The sequence below is a fragment of the Syngnathus floridae genome, chromosome 21, assembly GCF_059516105.1.
Source record: "Syngnathus floridae isolate MCC-2025c chromosome 21, RoL_Sflo_1.0, whole genome shotgun sequence".
Lineage (NCBI taxonomy): Eukaryota > Metazoa > Chordata > Actinopteri > Syngnathiformes > Syngnathidae > Syngnathus > Syngnathus floridae.
In genome coordinates, this window is record NC_142433.1 from 2087433 (window position 1) to 2105618 (window position 18186).

At 42.3% G+C, this 18186-nt stretch overlaps 1 protein-coding gene across 1 annotated transcript; it reads left to right on the forward strand.

The window, feature by feature from the left end:
* Positions 1-18165, forward strand: osbpl10a (oxysterol binding protein-like 10a). Its single transcript, XM_088365759.1, has 13 exons — positions 1-562; positions 2549-2724; positions 5030-5109; positions 5499-5567; positions 8485-8682; positions 10746-10986; positions 12837-12967; positions 15352-15501; positions 15585-16092; positions 16773-16959; positions 17017-17199; positions 17261-17414; positions 17514-18165. The coding sequence occupies exons 1-13, from the start codon at positions 291-293 to the stop codon at positions 17556-17558; spliced, it is 2394 nt and encodes a 797-aa protein (XP_088221885.1). The 5' UTR covers positions 1-290; the 3' UTR covers positions 17559-18165.
* Positions 18166-18186: the final 21 nt, after the last annotated feature.

Consider the following 18186-nt stretch of genomic DNA (forward strand, 5'->3'; position numbering starts at 1 on the left):
TTAGTGCAAGAAAGCGCTGGCTCAGTGTAGCGGTTGTCACACAAGCTCAGAGACGAGACAGGGATTCATGAAGATGTCAGTTTTTACGCACGGTGGGGGACGCACGCATCCACGTCACGGCGCGGTCACGACACGTCCACAGCTTTTGCTTTTAGTTCGGCTCGCCTTATTCGCCACTTCAATGTGCTGCTAGTGAAATTCTTCCTACAGCTGCTTGGACTCCATCCTTGTCCCCTCCTCCTTCTTCTTTTCGTCCTCCACCTCCTCCTCTTTGCTGTCCCGTCACCAGCATGGACAGGACGGCGAGCAGTCTTCATCACGGAACCAACAAAAGCAACTCCAATTCTTCTGGTGATCGAAGCAACTCGGCACGAAAACCCGCGGGGTGGACGGGTTCGCCAAGTCCCGGTCCCGGGCCACACTGCGGCCCCGCGGGTGCAGGGGGTGGCCGGGGGGCTTTCTTGGGGAACAGCACCAGTTCGCAGCAGCCGCAGGGTCGCAAGCGACAACTGGAAGGAGTTCTCAGCAAATACACCAACCTCCTTCAAGGCTGGCAGAACAGGTAAATAAAAATGGGATTTAGTTTGGTTGACTTTTTTGGTGAATGTCTTGTTGTTGATACTGCATTGTCCACGTTGCACTTGAGGGGGCGGGGTTGAGATTTGTCTTTAGCAATGTTTATTTCTCTTGACTGTTTACTTTTACTCACGACATCTGAACACAGATAAAGCTGGACTTTGTACTCTTTTAACACTATTATAGTGGTTAGCAAATCCGCCTCACAGATCTGAGGTCAGGGTTTGAATTCTTTTTGTGTAGAAAATTTATGGTCTCTTTTTCAAGATGCTCCATTTTTCACAAACAAGCTCACTTTGTCTGTTTATTTATTTATAATATTTCTTCTTTTGTGGACACTCTCATAACAAGCCGGCAAAGTAGCTCCACCACTGTTGACATTCTCGCAGTGCATTATTATGTGATTCATGCAGAATTTATGACTTCACCCCCCTGCCTCGTTCTGATTCTCTCTTCTCACAATGTCACCAATATATTTTCATAAACAAGGATTTAATCATCTACAAAGTCAATTTGAGTGAATTATTGTGGATTGTGAGTTTTCTCCTTGCTACAAACTTCTTAAAATCAAGCCCACTTTTTTTTGTCATGCTTATTGACTTGATTTCTTGCTAGTTGCAAAGTTGCATTTGCACGATGTCGATTTAATTGTCCACAACATTTCAAATAGAAACACTTTGCAGGTGGCCAGCGTAATTACAGTCATGAGTGAGTTTTCAAATTACCAGTGTATGGTGAGTGCTGTGTGGTGGTGTGAAACGGACCCGAGCGGAGCTAAATATGCTGCTGAGTAGGTGGCCCTTTGCCAATGTGAAGTGTTGATAATGTTGTGTAAGTGATGCACATAATAGCATCATTTTATGACAGTACATAGAAGAGTGTTTTCACTTAAAGCTAACATCAAAGTTTATTCGGGTTTATTTATGACTGACTAAAGCAACATCTACATCTCTGCTATATTTTCGGTGAAATATACATCTAGAGTAGAACCACTGAGATTTTTTCCTGTGCTGAGTCTAAATTTAGAATTTTGAATAATGTCGAGGTGGCAGGTGGGTGGTTGGGGTTCATTTTGAGGGATGATTCATGACATTGCTTCGCCTCTTTGGTCGAAGGTGTGAATTGAATTCGACCAGCTTTGCTGAGGTGACATACTCATTTTTCGGGTTTGTATGAAACAACATTTTGCACTGTATTAATTACTTTACACATGAGGCACCATTGTACTAAAAAAAATCTATTTTTGTCATGATTACAGAAGTGGAATCGATTCTTTTTATCCAATTAATCGGCAAAATAATTGTTTTTTGCTGTAGTAAAGGTCAAAAGCTCAGGTAACACTCTTAGGTCAGCATTTTAAACGTGAGCGCCGACATACGGCCCTGTACTTATTATCCGGCACCATCCATCATGTTAAAGGCCTTTACTCTTGTTTAGCTGCAATGGCAAGACTGCCTGAAGGGGTCAACTGTAAACGACCCCGCTCTGCTGACTGAACATGGGATTAAACTTCTTGTGTGTGCGTGCATGCATGTGTGAGAAAAAGTATCTGACTCAGGCAGATTGGTCACTGATTCGCTGAGGTCGACATTATTCACACTCTGCATGGACTGACAAGACTGTGAATAGGGATCAATTTTTAGATCGTAGTTTTCCCGCATTCTCTCAGGGGAAGTGAAAAATTACTTTGGTGAAGGATTTTTTTGTGGCGACGGGCCACGTCTTCATCTATTCTATACAACCATGATGTAGGTTGGATCGCAAATCCATAGTGTAATTGGACGTGAAGGAAGGAACATTGATTATCAGTTTAAGCCAAAAGAAGGGCAGAAGGAGAGGGCAAGGACAACCACTGTTTTGTCAAATCAAAAAGTAGCGATAGGTCAGCAGAAAAAAAAACAATGACACGGGTCACATCTTTGAATGTTTGCAACTATTTAAGCAGCAATTCATTCCTTTTTATTTTTTGCAGGTACTTTGTGTTGGATCCAGATTTAGGATTGCTGCTATATTATGTCAACGAACAAGGAAGGAGCCAGAAGCCGCGAGGGTCCCTTCCTTTAATCGGAGCCACCATAACTCAGAGTGATGAGGTTCCACACATGTTCATCGTCAATTCTGTCAATGGAGAGATGTACAAACTCAGAGGTATGATTTTTATTACAATCATTTTGAAGTATTTCGTTTAGTCCATCTTACCTAAGAGAAGCAACAGGGGTCCTAAAAGTAGAAAGTATGCAACTCACATGTACAGTCTCAACAATCAGTAGTGAAGATTAGCCAGTGCGCTCAGATTTGGTATTGGTTACCATGGGAACCCCCTGAAATCCTACCTAGGGAGGAGCAGAGTGGAACTTTAGAGTCCAACAAGGAGTCATTTCGCATTTTTCACGGCTGTTATGGCTTTTCATGTAGTTCTCCGTGTGTATTAATCGCACTGTTTTGTCCTCGGCTTTTAAAAGCTCAATTCATTTGTTTTTTTTCCAACATCATGCTTCTCTTATCATTGTAAGAAGATACACACAATGTGTCACTAATGCAGGGTTTCCCTTCAGGGGTTCAACAATTGACCGCCATTGTCCTACATTTCACTTGGAATGTAAGAACCTGCAATTGTATTCATGAATGGCCTCCCAACAGCTTCGCCACAAAGGCACTAGTGACAATTTGAAGGCTGAAAATAGACTATCAGACGTTGGGCAATCTTAGCAAGCAGCTTTGATTTAATCCTGTGTGGATGTTCAGGTGCTGAATGAATCAATTGGTCACACTGCTAGTCATGAATGAAATGATACACATGTTTAAAGCTCATTTGGAATCCTCAATATGCTAAATAATTAGCTTTTTTTTTTAAGTAAAGCATACCATGTGGTGACACGATTCAAATGATTACTTTAGTTGCCCGAATCAAACCCAAAGCCGGAGGATCTGACTGACGGCGGGCTGCTCCACTGAGGGAGTGGCCGCCAATCAATGTGGCCTGACTCACAGCCCTATTTTCTGTGATAACGATATATAATTGCAGTCATGCCTTGATGTGGCTCCGTCAATTTAGAAATATTTTATGTTCCTACATAAAAGAGCTAATACTATACCAGTTAAAGAATGATAAAATCTTACGCAAACTATCCCTAACATTTAATAACGATTTTACGATGGTGAGGGTTTGATTCACATCACTGTAATAAAAGTGGCTGTAATTAGACAATGATTAACGGAACGGGGAGTGCTTGCTACTCTCCCAGAAGCTCTGTGCTCGTCTAATTGAAAATATAACTCTAATGTAAGAGTGGCGCAGTAATCTTTTTTTCCATCCGGATGTATGAGCCACTATATTGTGCTCTTAGCCTCGAGCAAGCAAATTGTGAACAGGTGCACATCAGCATAGAAACAGAAATCATCTAAAAAAAAAAAAATCCCAGTCGCGAGGCTTGTGCACAACCTGAATAGATGACAATATTGACTCCTACCTTGAAATTGGCTCTTTTTGAGTTTCTGAGCCGACGAGTGAAAAAAGATATTATTTGCATTTCTCAAGAGATTTTTAAGAGTGTGTTATTTTTGCAGTGTGCTCCAAAGTGTCGCTTTGTAGGATGCCTTGTAAGTGCCAAGCTGAATTCATTTAACCCTTCCAAAAACCTGTGGAAGATAAACATGACATATTTGAATCAATTTCAGTGTCTTTCACATGTAAATAAGATAGTGATTAGCATATGAAAAAAAGTTTAGCATATTCAAATCTGATAATTTTGTTCCTTTGTTTATAAAGTGTGTCTAATGGGAATCTCCATGGTAGCATCATGAATGTTTATTAATCTCAGTTTGAATGCATAAATTCAAGGCCCCACCCATGTGGATTTTTTTTTTTTAGGTCTTTTTTGGTGATTCTGATATTTAGCAGAATAAAATGAATAATCGGTTAATTCGTTAAAAAATTTTTTTTAGATCTTTAACCCCAAAAATTTGAATATATTTTACAATACTTTGTCCAATTGTGTTTGTTTGATTTCATAGCATAGAAAATGGGCCAAAGTGAAAATATGAGAGATGTAGGGAACCTTTGCTGCGGGTTGAATCCCCAAATTGAAGAAGAGCAAACATCAAGAGAGTCCGGTGCAGCAGTTTGGATCTGATTGACACCTCTGCGGCACAGTCGATTGTTTATTTTCTGCAAGGTTGCACTCAAGCAGCCTCGAGAGCCTTGTAAGATGTTAGATAAAAAAAAGTTATGCAAAAACATAACGGGTGATTATTTTGCACAATCTTTGCTATCTTTGGATGGAGGTTCATGGTGTGTAGTTGGACTATATAAAAGAAAACAAATGGCATTCCTCAGTGGACATGAAGACTCTTTTAACTGAGAATCGACCCGACTGTGAACTCCAAGAATTTATTGCATGCATGGGATGTGAGGCACGTCAATTAACTGTTTTTTTTTTCTGTATCTTTCCAGCTTCTGATGCCAAAGAGCAGCAGTATTGGGTTAGCCAACTCCAAGCGTGTGCCAGGAGACATTCTGACTGCAGTGCCAAGGTAAAAAAAAAAAAAAAAAAGCTACACATTTATTTATTTATTTATTTATTTATTTATTTATTTACTGTGTTTACTTAAAAAGCTTAGGTGAGGCTTAAGGTAAAAAAAATGTGATTGGCATTCCTTACTATTTTTATCACATTTTCTAGAACGGAATTGTGCACTAGGATGAAATGACGATGAGATTACATTTTTAATCCCAAACATCCATCACAGGGCACTGATTTTGCATTAAATGTCATTGTGACATCTAAAAATAATGAATAGAAATAGAGCGATTGTGATAAGATGTAATATTATTTCGGTGTGTTATGTTCTGCTAATAGATTCATCCATGTTCCTCTACTTTCTTCAACCGATGTTTTTTTTTTATTTCTGCGCCCCGTTAGGTAAGGAAGCTGAAGGGCTCGGATGAACACCTGAGTGCAGAAGAATCAGCGGGGGGACAAGATGCGTTGGTGAGTCACTCCTTATAAACCCCCACAAACACACTCTTATTAAAGATCTTCATTTCATCTCATAACATCTTGCATGTATGAAAAGATGTCTGGGGTAGAAAAAACTTGTGTGAGTTCTCATAAAAAAAAGAAAAAAAAAGGTGACGTCCTTACAGGAAATGGAGGTGTAGGAGTCAAAGTGTGGACTTAGTGCTGTTGACTTAGTGGCCTTAAGCAAACACATGCATTCTTTATTACACCATTGCTGGAATTATTTTCTTGAAAACAAAGTGGCATTCTTCAGTAAAACATGACATACCGTAATTGCCGGACTATAAGCCGCACCGGATTATAAGCCGCACTAGCTAAAATTCAGGGATATTTCTTTTTTTTTCTTACATAAACCGCACCGGACTATAAGCCGCACTTGCACACGAGTTTTTTACAAAGAAAGACAGTACATAGAAAGCCTTTTTAACGTTTTAATAACATACTTGAACATGTCTTTCTAAACATTGCCTGTGACGCAGCAGTAGTACCGCAGCAACGCGGAAGTGTGCACGCGAGTTATTAGCAAAGAAAGACTGGACACAGAAAGTTTTTTTTAAAGCTTTAATAACATACCTTAACATTTCTTTCCAAACACTGCCTGCGACGCGGCAGTAATACCACAACAACACGGAATTAACACAGCAAAATCACTGAGACGCGGCGGTAATGGCGGCGGTTACACAGCAGCAACACGGTAGCACAGCACGAACAGGGCTGGTTAAAAAAAACATACCAGTAAAAGTACAAAAAGAGCCGTCTTCATCTTCCTCCTGTGCACTGAAACCAAGTCTTCCTCCTTAGTGTCCGATTGGAATGGCGTTAGATATCCTTCGCCTCACACTTTCTCAGTCTCTTTCGTCGTCGGTTTTATGCATTTTTTCGAGTGTGAAGAGGTTCTGTTCATGCTAATCTTATTCATGCACGAAGTACTACATTATATTAAACTAGCGAGCGACACGTATAGCTTAAAAGCGGCATCATATTCATTTATTTTATCCCCCATAATGACGGTTTATGTATAAAAGCTTCCTGTCTTTGTGTTAACGTGGGTGTGTGCGTGATGCGCGAGACGATCGCGTCTTCTTCGGCGCATTATCTCTTCTTCGTCTGTCTCACTCTTGCTTCCTGCTAGAGCGCCCCCTGGAGAGCGGAGGCCGTAAAAATCCATAAGTACGCTCCAGAGTAGACACAAGATAATGTCATCAACATCGACTGCCTTTGGCTTAAAAGCTGCATCATATGCATTTATTTTGTCCCCCATGATGACGGTTTGTGTATAAAGGCTTCCTTTCAGTAATGTCCGTCTTGATCGCGTGATGCGCGAAATGTAAACAAAAACTAGCGCGTCTTCTTCGGCGCATTATCTCTTCTTCGCCTGTCTCGTTCTTGCTTCTTGCTAGAGCGCCTCCTGGAGGCCGGAGGCCGTAAAAATCCATAAGTACGCCGCGCCGCCGTTTAAGGTTCAAAGTAACCTTCTGAATAAAATGCATTAAAAGTTCACATTCATTACAACCTGTTTTTGGTGAGCAAAATGTCAGAAGAATTGAATTTAAATGCTGATTGATTGGGTTTTAATACAATGCAGATTACTTCACTGGTTTCTTTTATATCAAACAAGTTATTATCAAACAACTTGTTTGATTTAAAAGAAACCAGTGAAGTGATTAAAAAAAGGAAAAACAAGATGAACTTAGTACAATTACAATGCAGATTGTCCAAACAGCGCCACTGCTTTGTGTAATCTCTGAGTGATATGGCAGAGTAAGAGAAAGGGTTTAGAGCACAGGTGTCAAACTCAAGGCCCGGGGGCCAGATACGGCCCACCACATCATTCTATGTGGCCCGCGAAGACAAATTGTGCATCAAATTTGTGTGTCATTACTAGAATTGCAAATTGTCTTCACTTTTAATAATAGCTTTTTTTAGAAATATTTGACCAGTTTTTACTCGTCTGATTTGAAAACGAGTTATTTGTCAGTTTGTTTTGTAGCTTTTACTGTATATAATAGTGTTAAGAGTAAAAGTGATCAAGTCATCACAAAAATCACGAAAAAAATCTTATATAAGCCGCACCTGACTATAAGCCGCAGGGTCCAAAATTTTGGAAAAAAGTCGCGGCTTATAGTCCGGCAATTACGGTACATTTATATTTACAGCCAAATATGACAAAACATTTTTTCTTTTCTTGCATATTGTTGCATTTTTTCTTGTTGTCGTCGTCCAGACATATTCATGGGTGCAATATGTTTCTTCCATTTCCACTTTAATGAAATGCTCGAGGCTCCGTTCCAGTTATAGAGGACAAAAGCTCAATTCTTAATGCCGGCCGTTTCTTGTCTGCTGGCTCAGGAGCTCGTGGCTTGCCTTTGCACAATGCAACACTGTTCAGTCCTGTAAGCTGATTAAGTCCTGCCTCAAAAGATCACAAAGTACCTATGTAATATAAATCTCACTTTCAGTTATTGTGACAATTTTTATTTCACATACTGGTAGTAATTTTGAACCTTGATAACGCTTAGTCGACCTTAATATTTTCCTTCAATGGTGTTCATTGATTCAATTATCAAAATAGTGCAAAATAAGCTCAATCATTGGAATTCAGGTAATCACCAGTTTGGTTTTGTTGTCACTGCAAAGCAAGCAGAATGACCTCAGCTTCTTGTTTGCCTATCATTGAGCAGTGCTCCTGTTGTGCAAGCTTGATCTATTTTGCTTTCACTGGCACTGTAACCAGACCTCGGTTACCTCGGGGCAGATCATTTCTGATGCACTCTCACTAATGGGGGAAAAAAAAAGTCAGATATGTGGATAACTAGTGTGATTTTTGGACGAAGGTCATCAACACATCAGCGAATGTCATATGTATTTTTTGTCTTGTGTACGTTAGGGCTCCTCATCATCCGGTCGCAACCGTAGCTTCTCTCTCCTCCCACACCTCACGCCAACGTCATCACCGGCTTCTCAGAGGCAACTGACTCACACGTCTTCGCCGGGCAACATCGTTACCATAACCCATCACAAGTCACCGGCTGCGGCGCGGCGGGCCAAGAATCAGTACCCGGGACGACTGCTGGAGGTCAAAGAGGTAGGTGCCCCCAAAAAAAGTCATATCTGGACTCGAAATTAAAAAAAAAAAAAATTATCATCCCTAAACGTGCAGGCTGAATCTAGGTCGGTTTAATTGAACTAATATGGGTGTAAAGAAAAAAGCCTCAACATAAAAGTGAGCAGCTTTGCAAAGAATTCTTTATTCGAGAACAACACACAATCCCTCAAATGGACTGCGAGATCACAAAGTTTCCCACTTTGACTGGTGCACAAGTCTTCTTTTCAAGCCCCTCTGGCCACTTTTCAATTGGTGCAGTTCTCCATTGGGCTGTGCGTCGGCATGCTCCGGCTAAGAATATCTCATCCGAGTGATTCACTGTGTTGACAGAAAGAGAGCATCTTGCTGTCAGTGAACGGAGAATCCTTTCTCACCTCTGAGGAGCAGTCTGAATGAGCAGATGGCGTGTTTATTAAGTAAAACAAACACTCCTCTGGTGCTTGATTCAATGTCAGACTGACCAAAAAAAAAAAAAAAAACATGGCCCTCTGCGATTTGTGATTCATTCTCTTCACATTCCTCTGACCTAATTTCTACAGTAGCACATATGAATGAAATGTATTTGCCGCTCATTCATAATGCTCACTCTTGACTCCTTCATGAATTCCTCCATGATTTGTCTTGTCAGCTTGACCTTCAGCCAGTATCGCTTAACCTTCCAGGCAGTAAGCCAAGTTGGGCAGACTGTGATTACAACATTTTTGCTCTCTCATCTCAAATGCTCAGCCAGTCTCCTATAAACGACATTTTATGGACAAACGAATGGTAATAATGGGTTGCGGTGAAATGAATCATTCGGTGATTGGGTAGATCATTTCTGAATTTAACACTGAGATTGGTGTCCATTGTAAAAAACATGAGGACTCTCCTAAATTGGTAACATTTGTCACCTCTAATCCATCTGTCCATCCATGCACGCGTGTATTTGGCCATCCCCTCCTGACTGTGCGGCAGCGGGAGTCAGAGCACACGAGCCAGCTTGTCACAGCCGACTGATGTGAGCTCATCAAACAGCGGCGCAGCCATGTTGGAGCTGGATCACTGGGGTTAGGCTATTTCTGGAAGCATGGCTGATCCCATTGGCTCCACGGAGCAAGTCTCCTTTTGCTGTCTTTGGAAATAGGGCCAGTCTGCTCCTTTTTGGTTTTGTCGTCACGTGCCGGAAATACATCCCGACCCCGTATTAGAAGGGCTGTTTACAAAAAGAAGGAGGAAAGAACAACAAAAGCCATTTGCGGCTTTCACACCGACGTCCTCATCAATTGGCACATCAGCCATTGGGGCTCGTCTCATTAAGATAATTAGATACAAAGCGACGACGGCGACAATTGCTAGAGGCTTTTAATATTCGCAGTTTGACACCCAAACATTTTATTTTCAAATTTCATCAAGTATCCGCTAATCCGTATCTGAATATTTCTTGTCGTGTCTTTTCTGTTGGTGCCAGAGGACGCATAAGCGCATCCGACAGCTTTTAGCGCTTCTAAAATAGCTCGTGTGCGCCATTGCGGATGTGCTTGTCAAGTGCGTGCAAAAGACGAGGTGTGGGCTGCGAACATATACAATATTAATGAAGGCAAGATTAGCAACCTGCATACATTAGTGCCCAGAAAAGAAAGAAAGAAAGAAAGAAGCAACTTTGTCTTCCTCCCTTTCGTGATGCAGTTAGAACTATTAGACCCAAATAGGTGAGTCATACAGGAATAATTCTCATACTCGCATCAGGGGATCTTCTTTGAAAAAAAAAAATCAGATATCTTCTTTTGGAGGAGATGAGGTCACACTATAAGAATGCATATGCGTGTATGTATTATGATCTCTAATCCATAACAAACTCTGATGCACCTGTGGGTGTAGTTCTACTCTCGATCCCTAGATGGCAGCACTATACTTTGCACTCCAATTTGAAAGTAGATTGAAAGGGCATAAATGCTATTGCTAATGCTATGCTATAGAAGAAGTGATATCAAATGGATGATGGATGGAATATGCAATACATTGTCAAGAAAAAGTAAAAGAAACTCGTCACTGCTGTCTTCCAGATGATGTCCCAAGCCGAGGGCCAACAGAAGAGCCTTGTCCACTCCATTGACTCATTGCCCACCAAGGGTTCCGTCTCCTGCCTGGACCAGGACCTGCTGCTGCTCAAAGCCACGTCGGCCGCCACGCTCAGCTGCCTGGGAGAATGCCTGAACATCCTCCAGCAGACCCAGAGCCATAGCCAGGTGCCGCCTCCATCGCAGGCTACTCAACGTAACCACACTGTCCATGGAGCTCCCACGGGTGAGTCGTCCCTGGGCTCCATTCTTGTACTGCTGGAGCCTCCAACTTCTCTATCCTCTCCTTCCTTTCTGCCTACTCGTTCAGAACCACTTAGCAAGGGCCAGTTGGACTGTAGTTCCTGTCCCTGCCTGATGGGGGCTATAAACTTCAACGTCTGTACCAAATGTTGTTGAATGTCACGATTGGGGACTCTTGAGTTGTTGTGTTCTCCATCTTATGGTGTTGAAAAGTCCAATCACGGTGGAAACATGATTGTCAGTCAATGAAAATAAACCAAATAAAAACACAGCCAATTTCTGTCACCTAGGGTGCTTCCACATTTGGTGATTGCTATTTCGGGGCCAGTCAGTCCTGACAGTGCGTTGGTCTTTTCTTTGCACCAACAGTCACCACGCGTTGTTGTGGAGTGGGACCACCTTGCTGCAAGTACAAACCACTTTGTATCCGCTGCCTGGCTGATAGGCCCCGTGGGGTTCCCACTGCAACCTCAGCATACACCCCCCTTACTACAGTGAGGAATTTTATAAGCAGAATGCTGGGCTATGCGACGCATGAAAATGATCCCAAATCTTTTTTTTCAAATAATTGCTTCATCATGAAATGCAAATTCCCGCTTGCCTCTCCTCTGTCACCTCCGTGAAGAGTTTCAAAATGATGTAAGGAGGTGAAATGAAGGAAGTCATTGTCCCTTGACTGAAAGTAGGGCCTTGATTTACGTGCAGAGGACAGCCATTTGCATGGACAGCAATAATAGAACTAATGAGTGCTGAATCATGTTTTGAATCTGATTAATTACGCTTGTTGCTCGTGGGGTATTACTTCAATTTATTCTTGACAGAAAAGTGTCACTGTGGGTCACATCTAACATCTACTATAATATGGTACATCTTGAGAACATGAAGCATAGTAACTATTCTTATATTAAGTTTATTGTTTCTTTTTTACCTAGTTGAGATTAAACAAATTGAAAATTTATTTATTTTTAATTGACATTGAATCTATTACATAACAATAAAATCTTTGTTGTCTAATTGTGAACTTTAAGTAGCTTGATTGAAAAGTGTTTTTTAAAGATTGTGTGATTTTTTTGTTGATTATTGCTGACCATGCAATTATATAACAGATCCTGTGGATCTCTACCTAGTAAATGCATGAATATTTATTTTCCCTTAATTTATTTCTACCAGCTTTGTGCACCTCCAGCATGCATCTAGCCAGTGGGCCATCACACAAAATATGCAGCTGCTTGAAATACGATTGCAAACACATCATATATAGATCATGGAAATCTTTTCTGACGTGAGAATTGATCAGGAATGACCAACTCCCCCCCCACACACACACACTTGTGCCTCCAGGCTCTGGCTGGCCTACACTAATGTCTCCACTGGGTCGAGTTTCATCCAATAATAATAATGATAATCTCAACAGATGCCTTCAGGGTAGTTCTGTGCATTTTTTTAGACAAGGTTTCAAACTTACAAACATTGAATATAAGAAGTAAACACAACCCAGCTCAAATGATTGGTTTCTCTGATATAAATAAAGAGCATTAACTGGTATTTGAAACGGTTCATAATGGTTCGTTCATCTGAGTATTTTTTTTTTGCTGACGTGAAGAAGAAAATGTCAGATATCAAGACACATCATATATTCAGACACACACACACAATTTCCTGTCTCATTTTTTTAGTCCTTTTACTTATGAAATATCATATTGAATGTCAGAAGTAAATGAAAAGTGATTGGAGCTGTCTCCTTTTTGTCGTTATCCTTCCAACTGAGCAACAAAAGACGTAAATGAAGGATCACCTTTCGCTTTGACCTCTGACACCTTTTCATTCACTCAGATGGCGCTCCTGTGTGGACGGTACCAAAGTCACCCTCAGGGCAGCATCTAAAAAACGGCGGCCTGACTCCTCTGCGCTCGGCCGAGCCCTCGCCAGCCATCAGGGAAAGGAGCTTGTCACAGGGTGTTGAGGTGAGACTTGATGTCCTTTCTCTTAATTAAGCATGATTAGCATAATAACTCTTGAAATCTAAATTATGTTAGGTCAGTGTTTTGATATAATATTCCATGTTGTTTCCGGCTTTCACCAGTAGAGGGCAGCACAATGCTTTGTTTTTATATGACGTAGCTTTCTTTGAGATGTACCACATCCAAAAAGATTGGGCACTTTTGATCATTGATCAGTGAGCTCAGTCGTCAATATCTGCTTCAAGTTATGCTGCGGCAACAAATCCTCTTGCTTCTACAAAAACACTTTTGACAGGCATACAAATCACACCTAAAGTCATCCAAAGATGGATTGAAGTGGAAGTGAGCTGGAGGAGGAAGATAAAAACTTCATGTTAGCTATAGGCGTTTTGTAAATTGGATGGATGATGAAAAATGGAGAGTTAACCAAAAGTGAGCAACGGTAGCAGACGGGTGGAAAATATGGATGTGGAGATGGATGTGGGCTAGGGAGGGTGGCTGACTATGATGTAACAGGGTGGCAGAGGAAGGAAAGGAAAGGAGGGTGGATGAAGGGAAACAATGACGTGTTACAGCACAGTAGAGGAAAGCACGAGAAATAAAGCCAACACAATTGGACTGTAAGGAATATGAAATGAAATATGAATGTGGCAGAGCAAGTCGTTGGTCACAAAGTGAATATTGAGAAAAAAATATTGGTGAACCAGCTCTGAGGCTATTTGCTGTAGAAGCATTAAAGTTGACCAAATTAAATGTTCCTTGCATGCAAAATGTTTTGCAACACTGACTGTGTGACCTCAGAACTTCCCTTTTGCAACACTAATAAAGGCTTATTCTATTCTTAGCAAGAGGAGTGAATGGGGGTGGGGGGGGTTGAATACTGACTGAATCCAAAGGGGGGGTGGGCAGACGTGAGGAGGAGGAGGAGGAAGTAACAAGCATGCGAGGGAACACAGCAGAGGGATGATGGGAAGAAGCAGGAGGAGACGTCACAGGGACTTAGCCCTGAGCTTTTGTTTCACCACTTCCTTGTTTTTCTGGGTGGTGGGCACAGCAGCTGCTCACTAGCAAAAGATGAAGATGGGTGCTTAGCAGAGCTTTAAATGCAACTTTGGGACTTTGACCTTTTATGGAGATGAAGTCCAGTTGTACGCAGGTCAAGCATTTAGCGGCGCATCAAGATAACGTGAGTGTTTCAAAGCTCGTGGCTTTTTTTTTTTTTTTTTGCATGTTGTTCTCCAAACGGGGCGAAGTTTGGCTTGTGTAACTGTCAACTAAAAGTGAGGCTTCTTCATAAATTATTGACCCAATTTACAGTTGATTTGAGCCGTAAACATGTTTTCAAGTTGTTAACTAAGATAAAACATAGTACAGGTTATATAAGATACTCTTGCTAATTTTATTTGGAGACGTCTTAGCTGAAATTATGAACTCTGCACGGAAGCTTAATTCATTTTGCGACTCCTGATTTATAAGATAATGCTAATATTAGAATAAGGAAATATTTCAACGAATATTCCAAGAACCTTAACAGCCAAATGTGTAAAAAAAAAATAGAGTAATTAGGAAATTTACATTTCTGTACTTCAGACTTTGAACCCCCGCCAAAAAAAAAAAAAAATTAAGACATAAAAGCAACCAACTCATTTAAAAAACATATCAAAGTCTTTCCCAATTTTGCGCTGACCGCACTTCACTCTAATATCTTGGATGAAAATCTCCGTCAGAAGCGCTGTGACCCCCTGAGCAGCAATTTCCTGCCGCAGTCGAGAGCCTTTTTAATTAATTACAACCACTGAAATCATAACAGACGGCTTGCAGCTTCCCACCCCGCCTGCAAACGTCTATAAATATATCCCGAGCAACTCACGGGAACCCGGCCGGCCGCCACATGTGTGCGCAGGTCTTTCGTCTCATAGTGTGCATACGTGGAATCAAATATTCAAGTACAAAGCACTCATGTCCTGGAAATTTCTATGCAGCATGTTTACACGGTTCTGCGCAGACATGAAATGAAGCACCCGAGGGATTTCACATTCTGCTTTATCCCAACTTGTTTTTTTTTCCTTGTTGTTTCTAGAGGCATCGTCATTAAAACGAGATATGTAAAATGGTGTCGTGTAAAAAAGAAGCAGCAGCCAGTTTTTGTGGCCCACAGGCTAGCGAGCACTTTGTGCATTATACATTAGAATCTTTTTTTTTCCCGTCACGTTACTGCAGGAGATCTCAAAAGCTCCTTCCCGTTTAAGCGCCTTGGGTTGAATGCCGGGGAAGCAAAAGCAAGCGCTCATCTTCACTCTGCTTTGACCAGTCATGTGGATCAGAGCTCAAGGCCTTCAAAGAAATCCAATCCACTGAAAATGCTTTGAATGTCATTTTTTGGACAGCACCAGGCAGAACTTGGAGACATCAGCCAAAGTGAGGAAGTGACGGACACGGAGGACAATGAGGAAGAGGACCTGGGCGTCTTGGATGACCAGAGGAGCGTCATCCTCCACTTGCTGTCCCAGCTCAAACTGGGAATGGACCTCACTCGGGTGAGTCTGTGACCTTTAAATGTGAGACCGAATCCGCTATTGTGGAAAATGCCAGTGATTCATTCAGCTGTTAATTTTCCTAGGTGGTGCTGCCTACGTTTATTCTGGAGAAGCGCTCGCTGCTGGAGATGTACGCCAACTTCATGGCCCATCCGGACTTGTTCTTGTCCATCACGGCCGGAGTTACAGCTGAGGAGCGTATCGTGCGCTTTGTGGAGTACTACCTGACCTCCTTCCATGAGGGGCGGAAGGGGGCCGTCGCCAAGAAACCCTACAACCCCATACTGGGAGAGACCTTCCATTGCTCCTGGGAAGTACCTCGGGACAAAGTCAAGCTTTCGGTCAGGACCAACCAGGCGTGTGTCCGGGAGTCAGGCAGGAGCCCCAACAACGCAGCAGCGCCGCAAGGCGATGAAGAAGCACCGGGAGCCTGCTACAGAGTCCGCTTTGTGGCCGAGCAGGTTTCCCATCATCCGCCAGTTTCGGCTTTTTACTGCGAGTGCAGAGAGAGGCAGGTGTGTGTCAACGCACACGTGTGGACCAAGAGCAAATTTATGGGCATGTCGATAGGAGTGTCCATGGTGGGAGAAGGTGAGTCTTTGTCAACTGGATGCCTTTTTGACCTACTTTCTAATCACCTTTCAAGACAGACAGGCGGGAAGGAGACCTGATACACTGACAGAATTATTTTGGATGCTGACTCATGGTTCTTATTCATGGCCATGACAAAGCAGGTAATCATGCTGCTGCTGGTGGTGATGACCTTCACCGCAAGCACAACTGATTGCTGCCTTTGTGATAGCTGCACTTGTAATCAGCAGCCTCATATACATGAGTGACCTTATTGTATAGATTTGATCATGAATTGAACGTACAAACATTAGACACAAAAGCTGAGGTCCATTTCTGTGCGATAACAGCGTTTTACGTTTCCTCAGTTGGATCATATGGAGCATTTGATGAGCACGAGTAGTTCATTGTCATGATTGCTAGAGCCAATTATAAATCACTGCTGTGGTTAAGGTTGTTTAACTTTATTAGCTTCTTCAAATTATTTTCATTTAATGATAGTTGAATGCCTCATTGGGTTTTGTTGCATAAGTGAGGGCTTGAAATAAGTGTTTTATAGTTTGGGAGAAAACAAATGGGGCTGTATGTCGTCAGCTGACATGTGAGCGGAGGAATGACTTATGAAACTTGATCATCAGAACACAGGAAAGCTTCAGTTCCTCCTCAGTGTGCGTTCTCCTCCTTCCCTTCCTTCTGGCCAGGCGTGCTGTGTCTGGTGGAGCACGAGGAGGAGTACGTCTTCTCGCTCCCCTCGGCCTACGCCCGCTCCATCCTCACCGTGCCCTGGGTGGAACTGGGAGGAAAAGTCTCCATCAACTGTGCCAAGAGCGGCTACTCGGCCACTGTCACGTTCCACACCAAGCCTTTCTATGGTGGCAAAGTACACAGGTGAGTGTTAAGCAATCCCTCCTAATAATCTTTTGCTGACACGAATTTGTCCGACAGAGTGACCGCAGAGGTGAAACACAACCCGACCAACACCATCGTGTGTAAAGCGCAGGGTGAGTGGAACGGAACCCTGGAGTTCACCTACAGCAGCGGCGAAACCAAAGTGATCGACACAGCCAAGCTCGCCGTAACCAGGAAGAAACTACGAGCGCTGGAGCAACAAGGACGCATGGAGTCCAGGTATGAAGAAGTAAACGGACTGCACAGATTGACAGATTTGACAAGATTGCGCCCCCTGTAGGCGCTTATGGCAACACGTGACCAAGTCGCTAAAAGACGGCAACATGGACGAGGCGACGGAGCACAAACATGGATTGGAGGAGCAGCAGAGGGCGGACGAGAGACGGAGAGCAGCTGCAAACAAAGCCTGGACACCCAAATACTTCACTAAGGAGGTCAGATGCAACTCCACCCACACATACTTGAATACTTTATGGTCATTTTTGGGATCTTGTGTTTTCACTTTCCATCTCACCTGTCAACGTACGTTCCAGGGAGACAGCTGGATGTACAACAATCCTTTGTGGAAGTGCACCTGACAACAAGTCATGGCATCACCTCCAGTGGCCACACGGGTAGCAACTTCTTAAAACTTGAAAGTTGGACTCACCTTGTTGCCACGGAGACACAGACAGGGAACAAGCAACTGTGCCAAAGGGAATCTCCATGTATGACCAAGGACGGCAGCATTTTGTATACAGTTGATATAGAATTAGAGTTGTCCTCTATTTTTCACCTGTGCCAAGACCTTTTGCACATTGTCACGAAAGAAGTCTGTCAGCGCTGTCCAATATAATGTTTTCTCATAGACTATGTCTTCTACATGGCTCACTGAACACTAAAGTTGTCACTTTTACCACTTTTATAATCTATAAATCTATCTACCAATCAGAGTGGTCATCTAGCAGGAAATAGGACCACATCAAATCATTTTAAATATCATTGGCAATACAGATGTACTCATTAAATGACTATATAAAGTACATTAGGTCAAGTTTTTAGACAGTAATCCTAATAACAGCCTTGATTGTTTTGTCTGCACATTTGAATGTATCTACACATTTTTCATCGTTTATTCTCCCACCTTATATTGTACTTTTGTGTTGTATTATTTATAGTTTATTTCCCATAAAGGCTTCTCTCGTCTTCCGTGTGCCCTTAATTTTT

What these genes read in the sequence shown, in the direction of transcription:
- osbpl10a (XM_088365759.1), top strand. Translation starts at nt 291, where the DNA reads ATGGACAGGACGGCGAGCAGTCTTCATCACGGAACCAACAAAAGCAAC. An exon ending in ATTCTGACTGCAGTGCCAAG is followed by an intron (nt 5,110 to 5,498) that starts GTAAAAAAAAAA and finishes GCGCCCCGTTAG; the next exon opens with GTAAGGAAGCTGAAGGGCTC. An exon ending in CCAAATACTTCACTAAGGAG is followed by an intron (nt 17,415 to 17,513) that starts GTCAGATGCAAC and finishes CGTACGTTCCAG; the next exon opens with GGAGACAGCTGGATGTACAA.